The following is a 15,082-nucleotide window of genomic DNA, read 5'->3' as shown; positions in this document are numbered from 1 at the left end:
TAAATACAGTCTAAAAATGAAATCAGGAAGTTGTTGGGCAGCACATTTAAAGGTGGAGAAGGCCTCTGGAGTTTTCTTAAAAGCTCAAACTGACTGTGAGTCAGCTATTGGCAATAGCTAATGGCTATTGACAACCCATGATTTTCACTCCCACCAATGACGTTTTGTCTAAAATTTTCAGATTTCAGGTGTGAAACTAACAGCAGATTTTATAAAAACCAGAATTGGTAACAGGTGACTGAGGGTAATTATCATACTCATTCTGCCTTTGACAAGTGGCTTTAAACTAAAGGGGGGCAGATTTAGGCTAGATATAAGGAAGAATTTTTTTTTATGCTGGGGGTGGTGAAGCACTGGAAGAGGTTGCCAAGAGAGGTAGTGGATGCCCCATCCCTGGAAGCATTCAAGGTCAGGTTGGATGGGGCTCTGAGCAACCTGACCTAGTTGAAGATGTCCCTGCCCACGGCAGGGGGGGTGGACTAGATGACCTTTAAAGGTCCCTTCCAACCCAAACTATTCTATGATTCTATGACAAGTAATTCAGTGACCCCATTTCATCTGGATGAAACCACACGTTAAGGCGCTTTAAGAAATTACCCTTCAATTTGAGCTTAGTGCATATTCGGAAAAGGGCAGCTCTAGCTTCTTGTCAGCGCAGGTGATGGCCTCATCTTGCATCCCGGAAAATGGTTTTGCATTACTAGAATATCAGTCATAGCCAGCTGCAATGCTGGCCTGTAATTGTAATGTGGCTTAGCGCATTAAAAAAATGAAATGTAACTTTATGGTAAGTGGATAGTCTGGCAAATAAGCAAGCACGGAAATAGTTCATATACCAGTTTGCTCACGTTGACAAAAAGGTCCCAGCAAAGGGATGTGAGCTCAACTGCTTCTGATACACAAAAATTTTCATCTGTTGAGTTCTCATTGTCTTAATAGAGAAGAAATACACAGGAAATAGGATTTTTGAACCCAAACAACTACTTCCAAAGACCGTTGCATGAGCTGATTACTTGCTAGTAAGTGAGAGGGATCACTAAGTGACACAGCACAAAGTTCCCAGAGTTGAATTTTTCTTAAACTGTTTCATACTGCCAGGAGTTGCTTTGGAAATCACCTCATTTTCCAAGTTTTCCTCGCCTACATCAGAGAGCTGAATATACTTGGAGCCTGCTTTGTACCACACGAAAGACTAGTTTTTACCAATTAGCTTAATTGAGTAAATAGATTTACAATAGAATTTGCCCATTTGCTGTAAGAGAAGGGATTTGACCCTCACACTAAAGCTATATTAGTGTAAAAGGACTTTATTTTCCCAAGAAAATGTGTGTCAGCCTGCTTTTTGGAGCCATTAGCTTGACATTCACGAAGTTTAGAGATGTAAGGATGATGTCTAGAAAAATTTGAATGTGGTTTTAAATGGGTTTGCACTCTAATGCCGCTGCACACAACTGTCATGCACCTGAAAAATGTGTTGTGACTTTACGTATCTTGTGTGCCATCTGAGGGACCCTTTCCCACAGTTTGTTAGGCTCTGCACTTCATTAGAGAAATCTTCACCAAAAACTGTTAATCCTGGCAGCTTTCCTAGTAGAATCAATCTTTTGAGGATCTGGGTGATCAGTAATGACAAAACCAGCCTTGGTATTAGTATTTCACTTGATAAATTGCAGAGATCTAGGCTTCACTTACATTTGTCAACAGTGACTTTCCAGTGAAGTGCAAGGTATTTGAAAAATTACCTCTAATGTTTCAGGCTATGGGGGGAAGTACTTTTTCAAACTATGAGAACATTTCCCTCATGCACCATTAAACCAACCGGGGAGAAAGGAAAGCAGGACAGGGGTGGGAGTACACTTGAGTCTCTAAAGGTAAGGTTGAATAGCCACATGCCAAATTATTTAAGTTTTATTCCTGTGAGCCATGCCATGTAATGATAAAGTGTTTTTGTTAATGATACAGTGAACCACAAAAGAGTAAGAGTTTCTTTTCTTTAAAGCTGCCCTTTCTTGGCTGCTGTGTCTGGGACTGTCCTAGTTCTCATCTTGTTCCTTAATTGTGTGTGTGCTATGGTGGATCCTGCCCATCTTACGTCCTCAATGATGTGCCTGCAGGATCTGCTGCTGGTCCCCATTCTCTCTCTCTCTCTGCATCCCCCATTCTCTCCTGCAGACACAGATACCATCTATGTGGCGGGTTACTCAGCTCTGTCTTGCCTCTGCACTGTTCCTTCTGTCCAACCTAAAACTCAATCTGATGCTCCAACATTTTGCAGTGGGGTGGCTGGTGACTTGGAGTAAACACAGCTTTTCGTTGTCCTCAAGGTCCTCCCTGCTGCCCCCTTCTTTGGGGGGACATTCGCCCCACCTGTGACTGCTGCCCGCAGGCTAAACGCAGGTGTTGTCTGAGGATGCCGTTCCAGGATAGGCACTTCCAGAGGGCGAGTTTTTCCATCTGCTTCTAGCATTGTCTTTTGATTGTTACAATTAGAAGATGTGAATACCACCCCAAAAACCCTGGTTAACGTGGATGGAGAATGAAGTAAAATGTGACGTGTGATCTCTGCTGGCTTTTCAGTGGGGAGATTAGGCAAAACGTTGTTGCTGCTAAATGGTGATTCTGGTTTTCTTTGGATACTGGATGTAAGCTAGAAGATGTAATGTGGAATTTAAATAGCAGGGTTAGATGGCAAGAGTTCAAATGTTACCTGCGCTGATCTCGCTGTTAGATCAAAGGCCCCTGCAGCTCACAGAAGTGGGACACTGTGCTAAGCCAGATTTCTTTTACCCATTTACAAGGTTTTATCTCCGTGGCACTTTCGTTAAAAATAAAAAGCACAGAATGAAACCAAAACAAAAACTGTCACTGAATTACTGATCAAAATAAACCTCTTTCTGGAAGGTGACTAGACTCAGGTATGGATGGGGGAGCCAGTGGGATGTTCCCCTGGGCTGGATGAGCCCAGATTTGAGCAGTGACCCCAGATTTTGCAGTGGGGTGGGATGTGTCTTTCCCACTACTCTTCTCAGCATCTGCTCTGCACCTTCTGTGACTGTTCAAATTGCCCCCTGGATTTTGGCTCTTAACCATGTTGTCTTTTAGAAATTACCAGCTTCCCACATCAGGATGAGCCCATGTCCTCTGTATCTCTTGTCTTGTTATAATGCTACCTCAAAGGGAGGGCAGGCATTCCCTGGATTTGTGGCAATTATTGCTGTGTGATCCAAGTAGGCATAAAGTAAAAAACTTAATGCGTGTATTTCATAGCTTATTTCTGAGAATGACAGAAGGAGTTCAATAAATTTGGAGATCTTTCCCAGTGACAGACTATGCTGGACCCTGACATACTTAGTCTAGGTGATCTACCAGTGCAAAAAGTTGCTTCACATTCCAACTCCTAATGGAAAAAACCCACTGTTCTCCATCTGCACCCAGACATAAAAATCCTGAGGTTAAGGTCAACAAGGCACACAAAGAGAGCTGTTCACTATGGGGATGGAGGACAAACTGGTGTCGTCCCACCCCACCCCCCCCACCCCCCCGAAAAAAAAAAAGGAATCATCTGAGGGAAGGGAACCATGTGCTGAGTTACAGGAAAATCTTTGTTTCTAACTCTAGGTCCTTCTTCAGTTATCAGCAATGACGACGATTCAGCCAGTCCCCTCCACCACATCTCAAATGGCAGTAACACTCCGTCTTCTTCTGAGGGGGGTCCTGATGCAGTCATCATTGGGATGACAAAGATTCCTGTTATTGAAAATCCTCAGTATTTTGGAATTACCAACAGTCAGCTCAAGCCAGACACCTGTAAGTACAAACAACTGTATGTGTTTCAGTCATTCATTTTACCTGTGAAGTGCTGGGGCTTCTTAACAGAGCTAGCAGCACAAAATTCCTGGCAGTGTAAGGGTGGGGTTAAAATGTATGCAATTTGTTAAAGGTATATGGAATGAACCGCTTTACGTCTGTCAAAGCCAAATTCAGCTCTTGTGATGAATCAATGAAGTCAGCAGTTACACTCAAATCCGATCCATATTCCATCAAAGTCACTAGTAGCCTTTCCATTGATTTCAGTGGTCTTTGGCCAGTCCTGTGCACTGAATGTGTTCTTGGGAGAAAACAAATCCCGGGTCAGAAGCAGAAGTCAGTATTGTTACATACGCGCTGCTTTTAAATTGATCATATTGGCAATGAACATAACCTAACTTTGAAATCTGAGTATTTGTAAAGTTATAAGAATGATAAGGGTTACAACTTTAGTTCTTTTAATTTTATTGTATAATTCAACCTCTACAGCTGGAAAAGATGTTAAATATTTAAAAGTAGAGCAGAAGGTTGCATGATGGACAATAAATGTCACATACCAATCCTTTCATGTTCAGTTAGAAGCAGGTGAAATGTGAAAGAATATGAAGAGTTAAACATAATTAACTATGAATAGTTAAAAAAGAGTATCCCTAACTTCAGATGCTACTCTTCAATCCTAGTAACAGTTTTAGAATTCGACACGTGAAATGCTGATTCTTGAAGCACTGATTGGCATTGCATCAGATAACTGAAAAAATACCTAAAGGATATTGTGATTAATAGCAACTTCACTGCTTACTATTTTTCATCAGTACATTAAGGTCTTTAAGTTTCAGAGAAGGTTGTTCCTGCCTCTTTTTTCCTCTTTTTTTGTTTTTGTGTGAATGTACATACCTTTCTGAAGTGTTACTGGAAGTCTGAACTGTTTCTCTGGGAAGTCACTCTAGAGATTTGCAGCATAGCTGGTGAGCATTGGGCTTGCAACTAAGGGATGCTACATCCTGTCTGTATCCTACCTTGAATGATATCACTTCACAGCACAAACTGTAGTCTAGGGGCTTACTGCCAAGGTCAGAAACCTTTGCCTCCAACTTTGCAAAGCTTAAATGCCATAATAGGAATCTTTCTTGACCTGTGCACGAGGTCATGCATGCAAACGTGTATACATGACTTCTAAGGTTGCAAATACTGATGCTGGACTACCTACGTATCTTGTGAATATTAATGCTCATCTACATCTAGATTGTTGCACTAAGCACAATCCACAGAAGGATGTTCCTGCAACGCAACAGAAGGTCTTTTTCTGCCTTTTTATTGTACATCCCTGATGTTCGCTCTTACCATAGCTTTTTTGTGTGGCACTATTTTGTGATTAGAAATGCCCCATTATCTCTTCTACCAGAGCATATTTGAATAATCTGGCCTAGCATATGAAGTGGGATGCATAAGGTAATCACTGAATTGCTGATACTTGATCAGCACAAATAAAATGTTATACAGATGCATTCTGATTAGAACATTAATTCCTGTGAAGAATAGAAGCCGCTAGGGAATCAGAAATGGGCAACATGCCCACTAGAGCTCTCTAATGTTACATAAAAGGCCATGCTTTTAAATATTAGGCTACTGTACATCTGTTCCCAGCTGCATTAGACAACATTATAATTGTTTAAATAAACATCAGTGACTGCAGAGTATTTAACTTTCAGCATTAATGTTGAAACAACATACATGCTGTTCTGACGAAAAACCCAAACTGTACCAAAACACAGAATTCTCTCACATTTAGTACACTGCACATTAAGTACAGACGCATTAAATCACGGCTGACTAGTGCTAAGTAGGTCCTGATCCTAAAAATACGTAAGTCTGTTTTTGGTTTTTTGTGCTGCAATGAAACCCACGTGGTGTCAGGGAAATTAATCACAGTACATGAAGTTCAGTTTGTGCATAAATGCTTGCAGGATGCAGCTCAAGACTTTGCTATGGTGCTCTGGGGAAGTCTGTGGGGCTGATGCTCTGCATTCTGCCACATTGCCACAGCGGTCACAGTCTTTGTGTTTTTATTGCTTTAGCAAAGAGAATCAGGTAAACTGTGGCAGTGTATAAACCAAGGCAGATTTCTCCTACCACACTGAGCATCTGACCAATAAAGATCGTAATTAAAATTGTCTCAGACAAAAATGGTTTTCCCAGAAATAAATTCACATATGCTCTCTTTCCGTCCCTCTCACTCGCTTATTATTACACAGCTGCACTTGTCCTTTCTTAACCTGCCAACCTCCTCCTGATGTGTATATCTGGTATTTATAAACCTCTAAGCTAAGTAGCTCTCATACCTTTTTCCTGTTTACAATAGTGCCAGCTCCAGATGTCATCTGGTTTCTCATCTCCAGCAAGATAATTAACATTTATGTTTACTTCCTATCTGGTCTAAGTTCCATTGTCCGCTACCATTAAACACCGCAATCACTGACAGTCATGCTGGAAAAGATTCTTGTGTATTTAGCCTATGTTGGTCTGTGGAAGGAGGTGAGACTTCGAGCTAGGTGAAACTGTACGCAGATTGTACTGCAGTTTTCACAGAAGTTGAAGGAGTACGTCTGCTGTGAGTAGCAAATGGAGTTTCTTTTTTGTTATCTACTTAAGCCATATTTTGACTTGTCTACAGATAACCATTTCTGAATACAGTGTATCAAGCTCCATTGCAAAGTATTAGAAGTGTATGTGTTTAAAAGAAAATTAAAAAGTTGATTGTGATCAATTTAGCATGAAATTCCATCACTGTATCAGTAAATTGGTACTTTCGCTACTGAGTAACAAAATCCCAAAGAGTGATGTCTTCTAAAGAGTCAGTCTCAGGCTAAAAGTTAGAGCACTTTCCTCCTCTTGAGAGACAGCTTTCAAGGTGGGAAAAGCAAACTGATGAAGACCAAAGACCCATCGACTTGAGGGGTTGTGTTCCAGTCATCACTCAGAAGGACTGAATTTCTGTCCCAGGTTTCAGCACAAATGCTCATCTGTACTTTAATTGACATAACGGTAGAAAATTACTCTTCATCTTCCAACTGGGATTGGCTGATACTTCCCACTCCAGCTGCTCATCATCTTAACTACCCATTTTCCTCACCAGCAAACCCACTGATGCTTCTTCAGCACTTGTCTGTCTGATACCCTATCCCAGCACTCCTGGCTTTTTCTTTCCCTGCCATGTACGCTTGGTTGCTGCTGGCTGGTGGGCTCATCTGCGACTCCAATGTCTTGAATATTTCTGCCTTGAAAGTTTACAGTCTGTGGTGCACAGACACGTTTCAGACACGTACCAGACTTCTTGGTTCCTTTTTGTGTGAAATCAAAAGGTATTTCCTCTTTGGCAGTACTTGGCTAACAGTGACAACTCTGGTTTCAGATGCGTGAGAGAGTCCACAGCCTGAACATGGTGAAATGCTCTTTGCACTTAAGTCATGATAAACCAGGTTGTGCTGTATTAGCGTCAGCCTGCAAACCTCTTGCCTGGCAATTACCAACAGTGTTCAGTTGTTGCTGTTGAAAATTGAGCCATAGCTTTGTAGTGAACTAACATCGCCAGGTGCAGAAACCTTGCATGGATTGCAAACCTTGCAAAGATTTTTATCCCCTGAAATTAACTGGATGATGTAATATCTTGTGTGCATAGATGCTAACTATTGCTAGATGGTTAGTGTCACTAACCCTGTGAGCTGTCACAGCCCCTAAGCTATTTGTTATTTTCATTAATTCCATGATATTTCAAGAATTAGACTTCTACATCTCTGTGGAGGAATTGTAGTTGCTAAAGTTGCCAACCAAGCCTGCCAGACCTGTTGAAACAGGACAGAAGAAACAAAGCCATTTTCCCCATGAACGGCTATGGACTTTCTTCATTCATCACTTAGCTTGCAGCCCAACGCTTGGAATATATCAGCCCATTACTATTGCATTTCTGTGATTAATGGTGGAAATGCAGTCAGTAAATAACATTGCTGTGTTGGTAGTAGTGTGAAAAGCAAAACCTGAGGAGAGGGCACACATAAAATGTCAGTGGCAGCGCCCAGGTTGAGACTCTCAGGGCAGAACTTGGGTAAGAAACTGCTTGCAGGTGCTTTGGCGATTTTGGGAATCAATTTGTTCTCTGAATCTCACCCCAGTAACGCCCACCCCATGAAGTCACAGTGGTTGTTTGAGTGCAGCTGAAAGGAAGGCTGAAGCTTTGCTCTTTCATGGAGAGGTTTGCAAGCTCCAGGTTTCAGGCCCCCTAGGGTGGATAAACAGCAGCTGCACTGACATCAGTTTGCACTTTCCAGCTAATCTGTACTTGCAACTCACTCGATTTCATCCCTAAAGATATTATCAATGATGGAAAATAGCGTACTGGGCAGGCTTGTTGATTAGTGAGTGGGTAGTTTAGTGGCAAGATGTTTTCAGTGGTTGGCCATACATGTAGCCATTGCATTTCAGATGATGTGGTGTGGATTGTGGCTTTCATATGGGAAATTTGGGTATATCCATGAGATGATAGTCTTAATATTTCGTCTATATTTCTGCAGTTTGCGATTGTGTTCTTTCAAGTACAGGAGTATGAATGTGCAGTTTAGATAATAATTATTGTACTTCCAGTTGGCCTTTGTTAGGGAAAGTCTGCAGCTGATTACAAGTTGGTAGAAATAATTTTTGTAATTTAATTTTGTTTTGTAAATTAATTTTTTGTAAATTAATTTTGTTTTATTTTGCTGATCTGAAAAAATGAATTTACAGTCCATAGCTCCATCCACAATTGCATGTGCGATGATAATTTTAAAGGCAGAAGTTTTAAAAGCATCCCTCTTCTATACCATTTTGAACATTGAACTTTTCAATTTATGCTTCGAGATTTTCATTTACATTTTAGGGATTGTTATACCATTTAGTTAAAGGTGATCTCAGTCTTTTTCTTACTTTCCTTGTTCTTTAACTGTAAATTTCTTTTTAACATATACACAGTCAGTCTTTGGTTGTCCCTATTAGGCAGGAAAGTTGCAGAAATGCTCTGCTTCAGTCCACCACCTTCTTGAATGACTTTTAAGGGAGAAAAGAAATAGGAGTGTTATTCTTACCATTTTATCATGACTCCCACGGTACTGGGCTTTTCTCTTTAAAGCCAGAGGTCTTGGAGTCTGGTGATGATGTCAGATTTCATTTTAGAATGAAAAAAATGTGAAGAAAAGCTTGAGAATGTGAGCCAGACCCCAGAAGGCTGAGGAAACAGAAAAAAAAGATCTGGATTTGTTTTTCTTCTGTTTATTACATTGTGATTCTTTTTAAACTCAGTTTCATGATTTGGGAGCATTTGAGCATGGCAGCAGCGTATGAGGGTGCAGAGCTGGCCCTGCTCTGCCAGCCTGGGGAGACAGCCCTGGCACGGCCGCCACAGAGAGCAGAGGAGAGCAGCCAGATACTGGGACCCACTGAGTTACACTTCCTCTCCTAGGCCATTTGTGGAAGGGTACAGCTACTTGTAGTTCAACACCCAGTTGTTTCCGTGGCTCTGACCACTCACACTCCGCAAGGTGGACTGGTTTCTCTTCGTTTTGGAGTAGGCTGACAACCTTCTGCCCAACCCTTGCATCACTAGCAACGGGCCATTTGATATGAAAAAAGAAGTGGTTGTCTGTCTTTCTAGGGTAGGTTCAACAGAAGGAGGGGATGTGGTCACCCAGCTTGTATTTCTCTGGCATCCTCACCCCAGGAGTCCCACAGCAGAGCCCAGCCCCAGCTTATGTGTTTTCTTGCTGGGTGCATGGGCTCTCATTGCAGAGCGGGGACGTGAGAGTTTGGTGATACAAAAGCTGCAGGCAAAAAGCAAAATTCACCAAGAGAGCCTCTGCACTGCAGGGATCTGCCAGGCCTCTGACACAGAGCAGCAGGCTTGTTCCATTTCTGTGTGCTGCTCATCCTGCACACGCAGCGTCCTGTAGAAAATAGCAAGGTGCAATGAGCAGACTGCCTGCAGCGGACAATCTCCATTTGACTTTATTTCCCACATCACAAATTATGGCATGTTCCAGGTTGTATCTGTCACCCTACACTTTCCTGCAGTTTTGAGGAATAGGGGTAATTTTTGATACACATTACAGGGTGAAAAATAGACTGAGTTGGTCCCTGTGAACAGAAGGAGGGTAGCCCAAGAGAAACACTCTGTCAGCATTTCCATCCCCTTTTGAAAGGCTTTTATATCTGAGTGACCACAAAAGAGAGGCTGCTGTAGTGGTTTCTTAGCCAGCTAAGCCCTAAGCCTGGGGATTTTCCATCAACGCCCAAAGTTCGCAGAGCTGAAAATTTATAAGCAGCTCATTTTCCTATAAAAGACACCATGACCTCAACAACCAGAACATAGAGGAGCAAAACTGATCAATCTTAGTGAAATCCAGACTGGGAGGAAAAACCTCACTGTCCAAGCTGAACTTGCCAGTCTTGACATTCATTGGTAGTCGGGATTCAGTGGTTGGGAGACTTAACAGGGCACTCACTTCAGGATCTTCAGATGCTGAAAACCAAAAAGCTTTAGATGCTGAAAGCCAAACATGAATGAGGTTGAGATTACAAGGAGAGGTATATGTATTATATTTACTGCTTGTCCTGATCCCATTGTTTGCTTTACTCTGGAGGTATTTTATTGGCTAGGTAAATGTATAAGAGAGATATTGGCTGAATAAAGATAGAAAGATATATGAAGGTATATTTTATCATCTTGACTAAACATTTGTAGTTTGATTGCATGTTTTAATCCCTGATTGCAGTCACCATTTAAAATGTGTGTATTTGCAATTGTTCATCAAGTCATACATATGTCAGAAATGTCAGCCGTACACATCGGTGATGTATTTCATTAGTTGCATTTGACTTCTTTTAACTGGTGAGAGATTTGTCTCCCAGACCATAGCATATTGAGTCTCAGATATTTTTCCCAATAATGTGGTCACATATTTCCTTTGCACAACAAATAAAATGTAACAGGGCATAAATAAATTCATGAGAAATTAGATTTTTTAACTCCTGCTGCTCATTCTGAGACTCAGCAGACCTGCAGGTTTTTTTGTTTTCCAGCCAGATGGAAGAATTCTCCCAAAGGCAGAAGTCTTCAACTTGAAAAGCGTGGGTTTCTACCTCCTTAAAAATTCAGAATTGGAAAGAAAGGAATATTTCCACATTTAGTGTAGAGGTGAATCTATAGAATCACTTTTGCCCCCAGAAGTTACTTGTGTTGCAGTCTTGATCTGTCCATGAAGTCCGTTTACATCTAATAAAAAGGGCAAGAAATCATGCTTTCAGCAAAATATTTGCATTTCATCACACAGAATGTTGTTCTGTGACCTGAATTATTCGGTGAACTGCTTGCTCTGAGAGTCCAAATGCTGGAAATGCAACTGCAAGAAAGAACAGCTTGGACTCTGATCTTTAATTTATGAATAGCATGAGTGTTTTATCACCTGGAAATACAGCACATTAAACATACTTCTGGCTAAATAGTGGTTGTTATAAGGAGATCGAAGCAATGAAGATCCAAAGTATGCATTTCAACTACAGAGTCAGAGTACAAGGCAAGACGGCATGAAACATGCACTCTCAGGAAAGTGTCCAGTGTCAAAATTTAGGTAGAACATGCACCTTCTTGTGTAAATTTGGTAGGTAAACTTCAGATAAACACACTGTTCTTCTTCAGCAGAGCACTGAAATGCAGTCAACATCAAGCCCAACCACAGGCTTCATGTGAAGAGCACATTTAAGGACTTTATGAAAGATGAAGTGAAATTAAACACATGTGCAAGCATTCTCTGCAATTAGGGTATTAGTCAAGATCAAAAAAACCAACATGGTGCTTTTGTACGTGTAATCTCAGTGACATTGCTACAATAAGTTTGTCATTTGACAATACATCTGTATCAGAAATACATACACTATTTTGGCACCAAAATATGTAGCTAAATCAGTAGTACATAAATGACAAATAGCACCGTTTATATTGTAATGATTAAATTATGCCTTTCAGACTCACTGCTGCATACTAAGTTCTATGGATGTTGATTTTATATACAGAAACCTGCATGTGTATGTAAAAGCGTAATGGGAAAATAACATGACGGAGGTTAAATGGGTAGTACTTATATTTAAGCTGGATGGGAAAAAAAATAATCTATTGTGAAAACCTCCTTATCATGAGCCTAAGCATGGGAGCAGGATTGGGCCTTGGATTTATTCCTTTGTGTCAGTGAGAGTTTTGGCTAAATAAGAAGCACAGATCCCAGGGAAGCAAGGTAGTATAAATAAGAATAAAATGAGACATTTTAAGTCTAATAAATACTAAAGTATGAGAAAATCAGAAGCAAATCAAATAACTTTGTAGCCAAAATTATTTCATAAGCCTACTTCTAACTTTCTTGAGTTCATCACCAAGCAAGTGCATCGTTATTAAGAAACATGAGTGTGTAAAATGCAGTTAGTCCTGAGCACAAGCTCACCCAAAGATGAATTTTGGGAGAAAATGATCAGGAGTACGGTTGTCCACAATAAGCATCAGTTAAGACAGCGTAGTATTTATCGCAGTTGCAGTGTGAGCCATGTTGTTTTTCAGCTGTGTATAACATCTTCACACCTCTCTCTGGCAGCTGTCTCTGAGGAATTAAGGCTCTCAGTGCTTTGAGACTGACTTTTGAGAGCAGTTTAGCAGTCTGTGTCCTGGAGGAGACCGTGTGGTTGGCTTTGCAAGTTTGCAGATCTGCCCATTGCGGGGAGGCTCCGGATAGCAATGGGTTATGTTACGCCTGGAGCCATCAGAACTGCAGAAGGGTCCACGGCCCACTCTGAATATATGCATGCCCCTCCTGTTTATGTGTTTCTGTGTATGAATTAGGGTGTGTTGGCTTGCATGGCAGCCCATGCGCCCAGCAGGAGTTCACCTGCTCTGCCCCTCCCTTTCTTATGTCATTTGTACTCTGGCTATCAGATTCTGTGAGAGAGGTGCTTTCCCCACTGCATCCTGGCGGTGGATCCTCATGGCTGGGACACGGAAAGCTTGCTGAAACCTCATGCTCCCGCCCCTGCCCTGTCTCCCCCTGCAAGCAGGAGTGCTTATCAGCTGCTCTGGGGGGGGCTAATCTCCCAAACCTTTTTTATTCTGTGGTCTGTGCAGCTTGGTTGTCATTCTGTCTTGAGAAACCTTTCCCAGCAAAAATGCCACCGAGGTTCATAACGTCCAAGTATGTTTGTTTTGATTTGACAGGGTTTTGCTGGGGAGCTCCTCATTGTCTCAGGCTTAGCTGCATGTGTGCTATGGGCACAGGGTAGGCCAGCAGCAAGTGGAACCTACCAGCCATTTAAAATGTTGTCAGAGATAAAAGTAACACAGTTGGTAATATTCTGAAATATTCTTCAAATAATTTTTTTCAGCATTAACTTGTTAATTAAACCTCTCAACAGGCTTCTCATTTTCCACAACAGCACTTGGGGAAAAATGATTAGGCTGTTTTTTTCTCACTGGAAGGTGTTTAGTTAATATATGTGTTTCAGTTTATACATATATTCTGTCCAATAAAATACCTGAGCTCAGCATTTTTTTACTCATTTAAAAAATATGATTACACAGGCAGACAATTCCAGGAACACGTTTCTGTCATTAAATAACACAAATAAAAACCCAACTGCTGAAATGTATCTTTATGATCATCTTTTAAAGCCCTCCCTTTCTCACTTTCCCTTAAGCTCGTTTTCTTTTGTTTTTTTGGACAGAAGTGAGAGCACCTTTCAGTACCAGCTGCTCTGTCTAGCAAGGATGCCGAAGGGACCTCTGCTTAGTGGGACTATGCCTGAGGGGCACAAGGAGAGACAGGCAGCCCTTGAACTCAGTAGTTCCTGGGGTTATGAGGGTTGGTATGAATTTCTCAGCCTGTGGTTGAGCAGGACATGCCGCGGAGTAACGGGTTATCGCTCTTCAAAGGCCAGTATGAGGATTAAGTCATGAGGCATACAGATCTGGTATGAGGTGAACACTCGCTTGGTCTTATCTCTAGCCCATCAATGCCCATAATAATTGAAGACTATTATTTGCAGATTGCAGGGGAATCACTGTGATTGAAGTATAAAACCCCTGCAGGGGAAAAAAGTGTCAAATAACCTAAGTCAAGACCCTGCAACGAGGTCTGAAATTGTTAAAGTTCTGTTGATGAAAAGTTGTGCAGTACCGCTGCGACTTGCTCATTAGCTTTTGGGGGCAATTAAGCATTTAAATGGAAAACATATTGCATGGGGGTATTGTTTGCATTTAGAAAAAAATGTGGTGTATGCATACCAATTATCTCCTGTTTCTCCAAATTGCAGCCTATCTCTGTATAACTAATAATCTCTCTAGGGATTTTTTTTTTAATTTCTGCATTTGGGGAATCTAAATTCTATTCTCAGATGTCAGCTAGGCACATGAAAGGAGCATCTCAAAGGCATTCAGGTGCTAAATCAATGACTGACTGGTTTTCTAAAAAGCCCCTGAACAGCTTGGAAGTGTAAAGTCTGGTCAATAGAAAACAGAGTGTTAATCAGCTTAGTACTTTGGACAATTCCAGTAAATGATTGCTTCGCCTTTAGCTATCTAAATGCCTTTGAAAACTGGTTGTGGAAATTCTGTTGAAAGTCAGTAGTTGTACAAGTCACAGGGTGCAGGAAAAGGCTTTCAGTCTCCAAGAGGATCTCTTGAGCAGCACTGAGTTGTACTGGAGGGTTGGAGCCAGAGTTAAGAAGATGGGAAGCAAAGCTGTCTTCACAGCGGCACTTCCTTCCCCTCTTCCCTCCTCCCACCTTGGTTTATTTCCCACAGCACTGGAAAGAAAGAATGGAAAACAAGGTGGTTGTCTCTATCACGTGGCTATTTGTTCCCAAGATTGGGTAGCGAGAAGCCAAATCTAACTTCAAACAACCTCCAGTTTATATCATTTTGAGGGAAATACAGGTTTGACAGAATTTTCAACTGCCGTTATGAATACTTCTTTGACTCACAGTTTCAGTTAGAAACTTCCTGAACTGAAGCCTTTCGCACACAGCTCCTCTCATTTCTGAGTGTTGCTTAGGATTCGTTTAGATTTTGTTTCTTAGGCTGTCTTTCAAGGATGTGCTCTCATTTTTTTGGTGCCCACAGCTTGGAAGCCCTGTGGCTGCCTTTACAAAAAAAAAAAGAAATAGCTGAAAACAATACCCATCAAGGGGAACATGTCCTACACAAAGTAGGGAGGAACAG

At 41.4% G+C, this 15,082-nt stretch overlaps 1 protein-coding gene across 1 annotated transcript in view; it reads left to right on the top strand.

Moving 5' to 3' along the window:
• NTRK2 (neurotrophic receptor tyrosine kinase 2) overlaps positions 1 to 15,082 on the top strand; it is a 189,340-nt gene that overhangs the window by 101,573 nt on the left and 72,685 nt on the right. The window contains exon 11 of the mRNA XM_009273172.2: positions 3,619 to 3,807. Coding sequence (XP_009271447.1) covers positions 3,619 to 3,807 — 189 coding nt within the window. The remainder of the gene's footprint in view (positions 1 to 3,618; positions 3,808 to 15,082) is intronic.

This window comes from Aptenodytes forsteri, unplaced genomic scaffold (assembly GCF_000699145.1).
Source record: "Aptenodytes forsteri isolate BGI_AS27 unplaced genomic scaffold, ASM69914v1 Scaffold154, whole genome shotgun sequence".
Classification (NCBI taxonomy): Eukaryota; Metazoa; Chordata; class Aves; order Sphenisciformes; family Spheniscidae; genus Aptenodytes; species Aptenodytes forsteri.
This window is presented reverse-complemented; position numbering and strand designations above follow the sequence as displayed.